The sequence below is a fragment of the Seriola aureovittata genome, chromosome 1 (genome assembly GCF_021018895.1).
Source record: "Seriola aureovittata isolate HTS-2021-v1 ecotype China chromosome 1, ASM2101889v1, whole genome shotgun sequence".
Lineage (NCBI taxonomy): Eukaryota > Metazoa > Chordata > Actinopteri > Carangiformes > Carangidae > Seriola > Seriola aureovittata.
Window position 1 is genome coordinate 30,825,002 of NC_079364.1, and position 13,771 is coordinate 30,838,772.

Genomic DNA, 13,771 nt, shown 5'->3' on the forward strand with positions numbered 1-13,771 from the left:
ATCATGAGTGATGAGTACAGTGTACAGTGGCTTCAGAAAGTATCCACACCCCCTTCACTTTTTACTGTTATTTTTTATTTTAAATTGATGAAATTATCATCAATCCACATTCATTAACCCTTATTAACAAAGTAAAAACATGTTTTTAGAAAATTCAGCAAATTTAAAAAAAAATCATAAAGTGAAATCTCATTTACAGAAGTATTCAGAACTGGGTGGGGGGTCCTCATGCAGAGGTTCTCCATGGAATTTAGAGGATCTTTAAGCCACTATACAATTAATGTGGCCCGATAAGTTCATAATAACGATATTATTGTGATATCTTCAGAAAATTAGAAAATAAAAGTAAAATAATCAGTCAAATTAATTTTTTAACTTTATTTATTGTGTGTGTTTTTTTTGGCAAATGAATTGGACATAAATATGAGTGTAGGGAGGTGGAGAGAGTTTGTAGAAATAACTCTACAAAAAGAACAATTAGACTTAATGGAGAGTAAAAAGGAAACAAGATGAACGGATCAACAAAAGATCATCAAGGCTGAACATCTGCCATTGTATCAGTATATTAAAGTTTTTAAAATAACTTCTATTGCTGTTGACAAAATAACAGTGTCATCAATTAGTATTAAAACATGAAGTCCGATGAGGAGACCATGTTCCCCACAGTCTTGGTTAAGCCTTCTTATTACTTTATCTACAAATAGCAGAAAGAAGAAATATAACTGAGACACTTGTTGCATATCTTTCATAAAACAATCAATCTTGATCTTTTAATGTCTCACTCAGAATCATCTGTGATTTGATATAAAAGAAGAGACAGAGTGCCAGACTAAATGGACAGCACTTGGTAAATGGAGAGCACTTATATAGCTCTTTTCTATTCTTATCGACCGCTCAAAGTGCTTTACAACACTTGCCACATTCACTCACACATTCATACACACACTCACACACTGGTGTAACAGCCATCGGGGGCAATTTGTGATTCAGTATCTCGCTGACAGCTGAATTTAAATCAGCATCAACTCACCCATACAGAAATGCAATATATGACACGTATGCCCCTGTATCAACAGTGATGTTGCCATATATGTTAACTATAAGGGGATATATTATTATCACATATATACATCCTCTGGATATATGAAGGTAGTTTATAAAGTTTACATACATGAAATACACATAGAAAAACCTGTATATGTACATATTAAAAATATATATGATGATGTTTTATATGGTATCTATAGGCTTTTATATGTTTTTCTTATTCATTTCTCATTAATTTTAACATTCAAGGAAAGTGGTCTGAGACTTTTGGACCCTACTGTTTATAATATCAGTATATATCAACTGGCTTTAGAATGGATATATATATTAACATAACATATGCCTACAATATAAGCATACATACATAAACATACATATTTGTATGGCCTAGACATATATGTCAATATATGAAATTGTTGCAATTTCTAAAAGGTTTTATAATTTTATTTTATATGTACATGACATGTACTTTACATACCTATGTTTGGAAATTCAATATATGTACATATATTACATTACATACAGTACATGCGTTTGGACTAAGTGGAGTCACAGGGTGTCCAGATACTGAAGGTGCTGTAGATTCATCCTGTTTACCCAAATAAAGCTTATCTGTCAGTGTGGTCACAGGTGAGAAATATTCACACAGAATGTGTCTAATCCAAACGAAACAGGAGAGCAAGTTTCCAACGAGCAACAGCACAAGTAATAATAATGATAATGATAACTTATATTTTTATAGCACCTTTCAAGGTACCCAAGGCCGCTTTACAGAGTAAGAAACACAAAGTAGATAAATAAAACAAATAAATAAAAACAAGACGAGAGAGAATAAGGATGGCAGTGATTTGAGGAGATGAGTGAGAGAGACTCCGGAGGCCTCGGTGAACAGATGGGTTTTCAGCAGTTTTTTGTAAATGTCCAGAGAGGAGGCTGTGCCAATTTCTTCCGGGAGAGAGTTCCAGAGGGTGGGGGCTGCCACACTGCATGCTCTGTCACCGAGAGATCGCAGTAATTCTGCACTTTGCCACCAGGGGGTGCACCAACCAAGCATACAATAAAGTACTGGTAAGATCATGTTCCACCACCTTCTGGTTGAGATCTGGTGTATAACATATGATTCACATTATTTTCATCAACCCACTGACCTCTCGTGTATGAAAGCATCTGGATTTGTTGTTCCTCTCCTCTCATTTACTCAGGTTTTCCCTTTAATTTAACACCAGTTTGTAGAAATGCTTGTACCACCCCTCTCAGAGAGCTGTAAAGTTACAATGTTCATTTGAGGCAGATATACAGTTGTACTTACTCACTGTATAGTATTGCAGTAGGCTCTATGTCAATAATGATTATACAGATTGATATATTTCAAATATATTCATAATTTTGTAAATATAAAATATCATAAAAATGTAATAGTTTTAGAAAACTACATATCAAGTGAAGCCACCTGAGGTTGCAACACCAGGGATGAGGAGCATGAATTTAGTTTTTCAGTTTGATCTCTGCAGGCATGACAACACTGCCAAACAGCAGCACAGAGGGAGGCCTCCTCCTCTTTGCTAGGAAAAATGAAAATAAAACAACATCTCTTCGTCAGGATTCCTAGGAACTCCTGGGAACATTTCCCCCCTTGTTGAATTTCAACCAAGGACAAAGTTCTACAGATTTTTCTATCAACCAGACAGAATTTCAGGCTTTAAAACCCCAGATTTTGAATCTGTTGCCTTTTTCTGCTGCTATTTGGAGCTGGCAGGAGATTATAACGGAGATTTAAGTTGGACATATTGTAACCACACGTTTTCCCTTTTCTATTGTTTAGTTGTGTCGCTCGCTGAAAACCTCACATCGCTCAAAAATAGGATAAAGCTGCAAATATAAACACTAAGCAGCAAACATTCATTAGACTATGAGGCAAAACAAAGACTGCGTTCACCACGGTGCCCTGCACAGTGAAGTCTGTTGTCAAAATTATGAGCCCAAATTACACAATCATTGAGAGCAAATCATATAAGCAAAACTCCACAGAAGCTTAATGGAAAATTGTATAGTTTTGCATCAGCAGAGCAGGACCCTCTAAACTTAATTGAAGGAATAGGTCAACAATTTGAGAAAATACCCCTCTTCATGTTATTTGTGTTCTTGCCTTTTTATATATTCTATGGCTCTTGCCAAGAGTGAAACTGATACCACCGTCACGTATGAAGCTGCAGCAGGATGTGGCCACACTCTTTCACCTGGCAACCAATCAGGACAAGAGTTAGCAGCTTTGTCCCTCATTAAACATATCCCTACCTCCGGTAGCTGCAGCATGCTACATATAAACTGCACTAATCAATATTTGTATTTTAGCAATAGATCAAATGACTCTGTGTAATGTGAAAGGAGTTGCTTGTGGTGGGGGCGCAGGATATTTTGGTCTGACTCTCAGACGTTTGGGGTCGACCCATGTCCATCTTTGGTTTTAGAGTTTCATTGCTATTGATGTAAGGAGATTTCAACAGGGTGTGAGCACAGCACCTTGAACACCAGTATTCATATGCAAAATACACCTTCGTAGTTCTATTTCCATGTTGTATGTTATGTTGCATGTATGCATGTCTGTGTATGTGCTGTTTTTTGCACTTTGGTCCATGAGAAACAACATTTTGTTCAGCGTTATACTTTGTATGTGGATGAATGACGATAAAAGTTGACTTGACTTGACTTCAGTGCCTTTATGTCTTTATTGTCATTGCACAGTTTACAATGAAAACAAGTTTTTCCAGTGGAACATACAGTAAACATAACTATATTCAGTAACATAACCTACAGACAACTAATAAATAGTACATGTGCTCAGTTCTATCGCACATAGGTAAATTGCACAGATAATATTGCACATGTTTAGGGTATTACTGTACAGGATACCACTTGTTTATGTATTTATTAGCCCGATTGTTCAGCAGATTAGTTCTCTATGGCACTTGGATAAAAACTCTGAGTGTGTGTGTGTGTGTGTGTGTGTGTGTGTGTGTGTGTGTGTGTGTGTGTGTGTGTGTGTGTGTGTGTGTGTGTGTGTGAGACTTTTTAAGGGCCTGTATCTCCTTCCAGAGGGCAGCAGGGTGAAAAGCTGGTGACCTGGGTGGGATGAGTCTCTGATGATGAAGACAGCTGTTCTGTAAATGTTTTCTAGTGATGGTAACTGAGAACCAGTGATTTGTTGTACCAATTTTAATTTTATGAGTCTTTGAAGAGCTTTTCTGAGTGATGCAGCGCAGCTGGCAAACAGCACCTGCATGCCATAGGTGAGAATAACTTGAACTTGACTTGAACTTGTCTCTCTTCTGCTCCACTGCACAGAAAGACAAGAGCATAGAAATGTGAACATATGACAGCAAAATGCAGTAGAGACTCACACACTGAGCTAAAATGAAATGAGTGAACATAAATTAGCTAAATAACATAAATAAAGTGCTTTTTATTTAAATATTTTTCTTTGGTTTCTTGGGGTTGGGGTGGGGGTCCCACTGGGGGGACAGGCTGCCCCTCAACGCAGGGGTTGGTGGGGGAAACACTACAGACCACAGAGAATGATCACCTGAGTCAGCACTTCCTCTCTGCTCAATGTAGAGTTTTCAAGTCTTTCAGCTCGTTGTTTTAAAGCCTCAGCTTTACTGCTTTGTTCACTCTCATGACTCCTTTGGCTTGTATTGGTTGTGTTTCAATAGGCCTGTATAAGCCAAGTTTCGCTGTGTACTGCTCCTTTATCTCTGCACATCATTTCTCTGCCAGCTTGTGTGATTAATGGCTGACAGTATTAGTCCTGCATGCTCTGGATTCTAACACCCACTCTCTGTCCTAATGAAAAACATCTCTCCCCCATCAGCAGTGAAAACAGGAAGAGCTATGTTTGAGAGAAAAGGGATTTAAAAATAACTCAAAAAATGTTGGAATACCTCAAAGATGCCATGTCTAATTTAAATGTGTTAAGTAGGCTGACTCCAATAATGTAAGATATTGCTGTTCATTTTAGCATGACACAGGAGATCTCTGATTTAAAGCACTCAGCATCAGCTAATATCTTTTTTTACAACCCCAGGTTGTTTATGAGAGAGGGGAGTAACAAATATAGATGATGAACTAGCAGTCAGCTCAGTATTTTAGTCTTTTACTGTCAGAAGCTTTGTTACTTCAGGGAGTTCTGGCCAAAATAACAAACGGAGTCTGCCCAATGTCAGTAGTAAATAAACTGTCAAAAAAATAAAAGTTATAATCCTGAGCCTGACTCTCTATCAACATGAAACACAGGAGAAAAGGGGATGAAAGAAAACATGGCACCTCTCCCCTATGGGGCTTCCTGACAAGGAGTCAAAGGTAGTTAAAATACAAAACATGTGAAACAGTAACTTATAAATAATAAACAACTGATGATTGATTATTGAAGAAACACTGAGTGGTTATACTCACTGGGTGAAAGCAGACAGCAGAAGTGGCCGAGAGGCCTGGAAGTGCAGCCCCTCAGCATTTATTAAGGCTACCATCAGATTGGCTTCATCTCCCCAGAGCCACCAACCAATAGTAGTGTGGAAGAGGAACTAGAGCTGAGGCCCAGAGTATAAGGAGCAACACAACACATATTAACACACCTTATCAGCTTCATATTCACCTATGAATGATTTAACAAATATATAAATATTACTAACTCATACCACCCTGTATAAATAAACCCAAAACTGTCCCTTTAATTTGTTAAATTTGTTTGCCAAAAGCATCTTGGCTGAGACAATCTTAGCTCATAGACTTTCAATAAAATTTTTGTTGCCTTTTAAGCTTTTCAGAAATGGCCGTGGTTCTGGTGAGTAGAGAACATGTTGTAGTAGAATTGTACGGAAGCCTGTAACTGCCAATTTTAAAATGAAATCACTTAATCAGTTTGACATTCTATTTTCAGTATATCTACATTTTATAATCTTAATTCAAATAAAATCTAACTAAAACTAACTCATCATTTTGAGTGCCACTAAACCTAACACTGCCACAATGATAATAACATAGAATGTAACTTTGACTTTTTATTTTCATTTTCAACTGGTCAGACAATATACAACCTAAACTAAACATCGCAAAGTATTGCATTAAACAAAAATGAAATTTTTCATAGCAAAGTCAACCATATGAAATTTACCTTGATGGAAATTACCATGAAAATTACAGTGTGAAAGTCCAGTTTGCCAATAATGCATGCATTTTTAAAAATAGTAGTAGTAGTATACAATAATATACTCTTTTTAATACCGTTGGAAGTAACCCAAAAAGTCAAAATAATCAAATAAGTGAAAATTCAACTGGACTGAATCTACTAATCTACTTTACGTTTACATTTTTGTGTCGCTTTATGTTACTGAAACAAAATAATGTCCGTTTTTACATCACAGATCTTGTCGCACACATGCTTGTGTTTATGCAGTAAATTGACCTCCCTGTGTTAGTGAGTGTGTATGTGTGTCTTTCTAAAATTACCAGTTAGATGCAATCCTCATCACATCCACACCCAAACTGAGAGTCAGTGGTTTCTCTGTAAGTTTGTGTGAAAGCCTCATGGTCTTAGTACTGACAGGCTTGTTTGTGAGACAGGCTGCAGCACTCCCTCCCTGAGCCTCTCCGTTCCCGACATATTACTACTCCTCAGACTCAGACTTCGTTTCCCACACCTCCCCAAAGAATTTCTCATGTTAGCTCTGGGTGATGAGTTTATTTCCACATTCCTGGGCCCTTAAATAACCAGCCCATTAACAGGAAGAGTGTGCTTATTTTGTAATGCTACCATTACTCTCATTTATTGGCATTTGAAATGTTGGGGAAATAGCTACATAACATCACTCATAGTATTTGTGGATACATGGAAACATGTATCTCTGCCTCTCATGAGTTATATTTGCCTTGTACCCTCACCTCAGTGATCTTCAGGAGGGTTTTTAGATGATGTCAGGTCGTTGTTTTTCAGAGACGTCACTTCAGCTGAGCTCAGCTTGTTGACCATCTGACCCTAACTCCACCCGATCCTCCCGGCCCCTCCTGCTGGCACCAGTCATCACTGAGTTTGGATGAGAATGATCTTGCATAAAATACCTTCATGATATGGAGGTTACTAACATTAATGACAGATACATTTTTTTAACACTGAGCATGACCTTTAGTCATGTTTGGCTGAAATCACTGATGATTCAAACAGATTTACAGGATTTATCTTTGTTCCTGTGCACAATATCGACCACCATGGAGGATGAATCCTAATGTTTGGTGATCCCTGGATTTTTCTTCTAGCACCACCATCAGGCCAAAGTTTCCACCTGTGTCCATGAAGACTTCCTTTTGCACCACGGCCAAAATATCTGCACTAAGTTGACTCATTTTTAGCTATGGTTTGATGGTTTGATAAATAGCCTGCTGGATAATTGCCATCAGGGTAGAAATTAGATTAGGGGAGTCTGACCCACCTGATTAAGAAGAGGTAAAAACAACAGTTCGGGGGGAGGGGGGGGTGAAACATTTATATATCCTACTTACCTGCAATTTTAAATATAATAATAAATATTTCTCATATTCATGCCAGGAAAAATCTTGTACTACGATTTCACACACCCCTAAAGTGGACCATACCATTTCATAACCTTGACATTAGTTGAACGTCTTGTCTGCCTCACACTCCATCAATGGCTAACGTCTCTTGTGTGTTGCATGCACAAACTGAGACATTGTAGGTAAATGTAGCAGTAGCTAACTATCTAGCTTTTTTAATACACTTTACGTTCATACCTAGTTTCTGAATTAGACTGTGTCAAGTATCTATGGATGTACAGATCCCCATGGTTCACAGATGATGACTGCTAATGACTATATTGATCTCTGACCTTTCGTCTAGCTTCATCATTATGTCAAAAACTCCCTGTACACACTGAAATGCCTGAACATTTGGGAACCTGCAAAATCTCTTTTTCCATTTGAGTTGGCAAACAGTAAAACTCTGGATCACAGCCAGTCTGGTCAGGAGTTGGACAGACCTGGTTAGTCAGTCTCAGCTGGTAAACCTCCGTCTCCTCCTGCTCTCTTTTATCACCCACACTATGTATAAATATAGCTGAATTTAATATTTAGTAGTTCTTGTTTTCATATTATTGCTTCTCTTGTCAGACTAACTGAACAAGCAGTAAAAAATGAGTTGATCATGGGTCATAAAAGCTACTTGTTAACCATACCAACAATAACAATAATTCCTGTGCTTCTGAGCTGAGATCATTCAGAAAAAACACAACATCACTAAAACTACTACAGCTACTACAACATCACTGTAGTGTGTTTGTTGGTGATACTCCTCGGAGTCACCAGAGTCATGCATGCATCCTACAGATCAGGACTTTAGTGGCTCAACTTTCAGCCGCAGGCCAAAATCTCAGCGTCATGAACATGTCACTGATCACAGAAGGTAAAAAAGTTCCCACACAGGTGAAGACAAACTGTGTCATCACACCAGTCACCTGAACTCCATCAATCCTGCCATCCACCATGCACTTCTGCAACATCCAGCATAAAGTAAATGATTCTACCTGTAACTTTATACATAGATTACATGAGTTGTATGTTTTCTGGTAAACTTTCACAACAGCCTCTCAGCTGGACATTTTTACAATATTCACCATTCAGTAATGTTTCTTTGATTTGTGTATAAGCAGATTACTGAGGGCACAGCAGAGGACTGTGACTCCAAAGTCAGCAGTTCTCTGATTTAGGCAACAAATGCATTTGGGTTAAAGTTAAGAAAGATAATAAAGATAATTGTTTCCAACAGCCTCTGCATAAACAAAGACCATGGTCGTCCTAACCTATTGCATCACGACCTTTGAATATTTGGATAGTTTGGTGGAAAACAATTGAAATACGTTATTATTGAACGTTTTACTGATATTCACTATCAACATGTCTAGCCTATGTTAATTAACAATTAAGAAAGTATGTTTTCAGAATTCTGTTTCCTTCATGAAGCCTGCAGTTGTAAATTAGTGTAAATAACATTTTTTTCTAGGAGACATATTGTGACAGCAGGTGGATTTTCGTTGCCCCCCAACCCTGTAGGTCCCGCCTACACTCAGTGCTGCTGCCATTTCATAGAGGACACGAAGAAGACCAAGTATCCCTGCCTGCAGTCGGACGAGCCGCGCCCCGCTGTCGGACCTACAACTTCAAACACTTTTTTCTTTTCTCTTCACCTGGGTGAAATACTTTGTTTCCCGCTGCGAGTATGAGTGTGGCGGTGGCGGTGGCGGAGGGCTGTTTTCTATCCGCCCTGCAGCCCAACTCTTCCTGCACCGCTTATGTGGTTCCCTCGGGCGGCCCGTGTCCGGACCCCGTCGCTAAAGCCAGGAGAGTCCAGGAGCAGGTCCGGATGCGGCTGGCTGAGAAGAAGTCATCCTCCCTGCCCAGACTGGACGACTCGCTGGTCGGATCAACAGGTGAGCCACATCCCGTTGAGATGGTTGGCTTCAAATTCGCCCCCGGTGCTTTGTCCAAGACATTAGCAGGTGATAGTTATTAAACTGTTATTACTGTTACAGTTTACATGGAACATATGTTAACCTCTATTCAAAAAAAAAAACAACAAAAAAAAACCTGCGGTCCAGGCAGCCCGAGGGGTCCTTGATGCGGTCCCTGGGGGATCCCAGCGAAAATAGTGGAGATAGAGTGGAATAATTTATTTGCATTAAAATTCCAATCATGACATAGTCATGGGTTTCAAACACTTTCTAAAACATCTGAAAGCAAAACTTATCAGAGCTGGGTCCGTGGAATGAGACCATATCAAAAAGGGGGTCTGTGGTCTAGTTTGTTTCACTTTTGGGGTCCTTGACGTGAAGAAGTTTGAGAACCGCTGCCTTCATTGATATAAATGGGATGGAGAAAATAATAGAGTACAGTTTAACAGCATCACAAACTGCAGCCATCATCATAAAGCTGTATAACACCTCTCTGACACAACATGCATGTTGTTTTGATAAACTAAAGCAGCTGCTGTCAGACCACTAAATGAATATTAGGCAACAACAGACAGGGTCACTGGTGAGAAAATAAAATTCTAATAAGTAATTAAAGGGCAAAGTTAATGGTGCAGAAAATTAAAAAAGAAAGTAAAGACTGGGTTAAGGGGTGTACTTGAACGTGGAATGTGAGTCAGTTCTGTAGTTTATTTATGGCCACCGCCTATAGATCGCACTCTTAACTGGTTCAACAATGTAGGCTTACACTTGGTGTCCTAATTTCACTCTCACTGTCTTGCAAAGGTTAGCTGAACCCCTCTGAAACTGATCGACCACAAGTTAGACTGTGTAAAGAGTGAATCAATAAGCCTCACCACTGGAATGAAGGCTTGAAGCTGCTTTGCTTATTTTTTTTGGCACGATGAAACAAGTTGTAAACACAACAGGGACATATTATATGTTATAAAGTTGTTGTGGTCAAAGCGTTAGCCAGCAGTCGCCCATTTAAACATCCAGCTGATACAGAGCAACGTGAGCATGTTGAATCTAAGTCTAAAATCCAGTCTCCTTTATCTCTGTTGTAGCTCATACCAACTCCTGAGGTCAGTATCTGACCCTTATGGTGTTAAATGCTTCAGCCTGTTCACCAGCTTGTGGGAAACCTTGTCTGTCTGCAGCCCTGTGCTGGACAGGCAGTGTACAGTAGGTTTATCAGGGGCTTTTGTGCTGAAAGCTGACTGCTGCTGCAGGAAATGAGGTTAAAGAGAGTAACGTTGTGCTCTGTAGAACCAAAACAATGAGATGACAAATGCTAAAAGGTTTTGTGGAGTTTTGGGTTACAGCTCTTGGTGGGTTCATCACTACGAAGCTATTCTTTGACGTTACACAGTCGCTGTTTGTTTGTAGTCTGTTGTCAGTATAAAATATTGATTAGTGCAACTTTGGAGTGGCATTTGTTTTCCAGCGATAAAGACCAAGGTACAGAGCAGTCATTTAATCTGCAAAACATCTAATGAACTGCACAAAACTCTCAACAATTCTTCATATTTAAAAGACTGAAACCTGTGAATATAAAAAAAAACCTAAACAGTTCATCATCAGACTTTTCTGTCAGTTGTTTAGCACGAGTACAGACTGACTTGTGGGTGAGCTGAACCATTGTTCTTCCTCCTATGACTTCACCAGAACCTAATATCCCCATAGTGCATTTGTTGCATAACAGACACCTAAGTTTATGGTAACCTTGTCATACTTGGTAAAATTGTTTCATATTCTGCAGTTCTGGCTTTTGTTCCTGCTATATTCCAACAGAACCAGAGATTATAATAGTGTCATGGTAACAGGTAGATGCTTGTATAATATTTTGTGTCGTAGTTTTATTCTACAGGGACTGTGACAGGTCTCTGTGCTGAGGGTGTACAGTGTTGTACATTGTAGTGTTTATCAAGACAGTCTTCCTGTAAAAAATGAGCCCATAGGTCGTTTGTGCAGCAGGTTATTACGATCCATAGTTACGTTTTGTTGCTAGGCGACATCTAATGGTCGTAGTAATTATGACAGGAGCAAAGGGAAAAGCGCGGTGATGTTGTATAAAGAGAGACAAAGTCCATGTCAGGAGAAGGTTGATGTGGATTAATGAATCAACAAAAGGAGTAAAGGAATATGACACAGGAGCGCCGTGTTTGATTTCCATGTGAAATATTAGTTTAACAATCGTCTAGTGTTGAGGAGGTACTTACTTTAACCCAAATCATGATCTTTTCCTGAACTTAACCAAGCCATGACCATTATCATAGTAACCATGGTGACGAAGGTATGTACGCCACTGCTGGTACGGTCTGCGTGTTTATTATTGTAACCATGACAACCAAGGTCTGGTAGACTCCTATGGGTTGTATCAGGAGGTTGAAAAAACTACTTATGTGTTGTCCAGGTTGAAGGAGTTGTTGTTTTTATCATAATATTATTTTCATGTTTATATTCTTACGCAGTCTATGGTGTAATCACTGTACCATGAACGCCTCATTGTTCATAAAGATGTAATGAAACATGACTCAACATCTTTTCTCTGGGGTCTGCTTGTAAGTTTGACATTCATTCACCAAGCAGCTCAGTAAACATTAAACTGTCACACAGTTTATTATGACTTTTGTCCTAGTTAAAGATGGAACAGTAGGTATCATTTTTAAGGTGTAAAGGGCATTTTTCCTTTTCTGAAAACAGTATTCTGAGTGATGACCACATCACTCTTTGTTGCAGTCTTGCTCCACTTTCCTGATGTAACTGTACACCACAGAGAGGCTTTAGGTTTTGATCCAGAGGGAGAACTCATACCAGCAGAAGGGACTTGGCTGAAAAAAAAACATCTGAAACCCTTTAAGCAATTCCTGTTACTCATGTCAGTCGCTTAAAAATAAATTCAGGAGAAATTCCTATTGTTATCTATCCAGGGGGGGTGGTGGGACATGGGGTTTTGGGGTCGTGGATCGGTTACACTGTGGTAGGAAATGCAGAAAATAAAATTTTGCTTCATTTCCTTCAGAAAAAGAAACAGGGTTCTTAAAAGATAATCCACTGAAATGTGTACATATGGCCAATAAAGAAGAAAGTAAGCAAAACTCTACATCAGTAATGCTCCAAACAAAAACACTCCGACTCTTCAGTTTACCAGGGTTTAAACAAACAGCCCTGATGATGTCATCAGGGGTCATCTCTGCCTGGGCTTGAAAATTTTTAACAGAAAACATGTGTCTCAACTGGAGGTAAAATAAAGTGTGACAGAAGTGGGCATTTAGGAAGCATGGAGGGTGTAATGAAAGACGCTATCCAGTTGCAGCATGGGAAATGTAATGTTTCTGCACAGATGTAAACCTAACCGGACAGGATTAAGCTCATTTATCAGTAATTATTTTGTCCATAGGATGCACTGAGCAAAAGAAAATGATATACATAATTCAGTGTCAGGTACCAATGTGTGTGGAGTGAACACACATACCACTACAACACTATTATTCATACAGTCAAGATCAATCCTCTCAGCATAAAACAACAACAGATGTTACAGATGTGGGAAATCTGTTACACAGGATTTATGCAGGAAACTCATGTGGAATTTGGGAAATTCCACTTCATCATTACTTTTTTTTTACTTTTAGAAAATCTCGCTCTTACGGTCACTTGACTCAGTGATCAGCTAAACAGACTCTCCTGCATTGTGTTGTGGGCTAACTTTAGCTCTGATAATAGATGAAACACATGGCAGGAACACAGGAACAGAGCTGTAGCATCCCTGTGTTAAAGCTAAACTGCACCAGGGGCGTGTGCTTGTTATCGGGGTCCAGTTCATCCCAAGACTGCTCTGAGGACTGACACATCACAGGACTCATGGCCAAACCATTAAGTAATTTCTCATGAATGTTCATCAGTTTATTCCTACATGATTAAAACGTCAGCTGGCTTTATGAAGCCATTGATTATAACCATAACAGTTCTTGATAGGAGATGAAAAATTTATAAATGAAAACAAATGAAAAATTATATTTAGAAGTGCATATAAACATTAATTCAGAATATTGATTTGTGCTTGTGTATTGTTCATCTTATACACACACTATTTGTGCGCTATGACTACCTGGAAATGTGTTTCCTGTTTTTTTTCCTGACTATGGAAAATATAATGATGACGGCAGGGGTTCCAGTCATGGGATGGTTTT

At 38.8% G+C, this 13,771-nt stretch overlaps 1 protein-coding gene and 1 long non-coding RNA gene across 3 annotated transcripts in view; one reads left to right on the forward strand and one right to left on the reverse strand.

Annotated features, from left to right (window-relative positions):
- Positions 1–3,768: 3,768 nt before the first annotated feature.
- Positions 3,769–7,202, reverse strand: LOC130172525 (uncharacterized). The gene is made up of 3 exons (XR_008828277.1): positions 6,982–7,202; positions 5,497–5,630; positions 3,769–4,381 (listed from the first exon to the last, which is right to left on the reverse strand). It is a non-coding gene; the product is annotated as an uncharacterized LOC130172525 (long non-coding RNA).
- Positions 7,203–9,184: 1,982 nt separating this feature from the next.
- Positions 9,185–13,771, forward strand: part of LOC130166724 (plakophilin-3-like) — a 41,398-nt gene continuing 36,811 nt past the window's right edge. The window contains exon 1 of one of the 2 annotated variants that reach the window (XM_056372456.1): positions 9,185–9,605. In XM_056372456.1, the coding sequence (XP_056228431.1) occupies positions 9,326–9,605 (280 nt within the window). In that variant the 5' untranslated portion in view covers positions 9,185–9,325. The remainder of the gene's footprint in view (positions 9,606–13,771) is intronic. The other variant, XM_056372465.1, reaches the window with a different exon arrangement.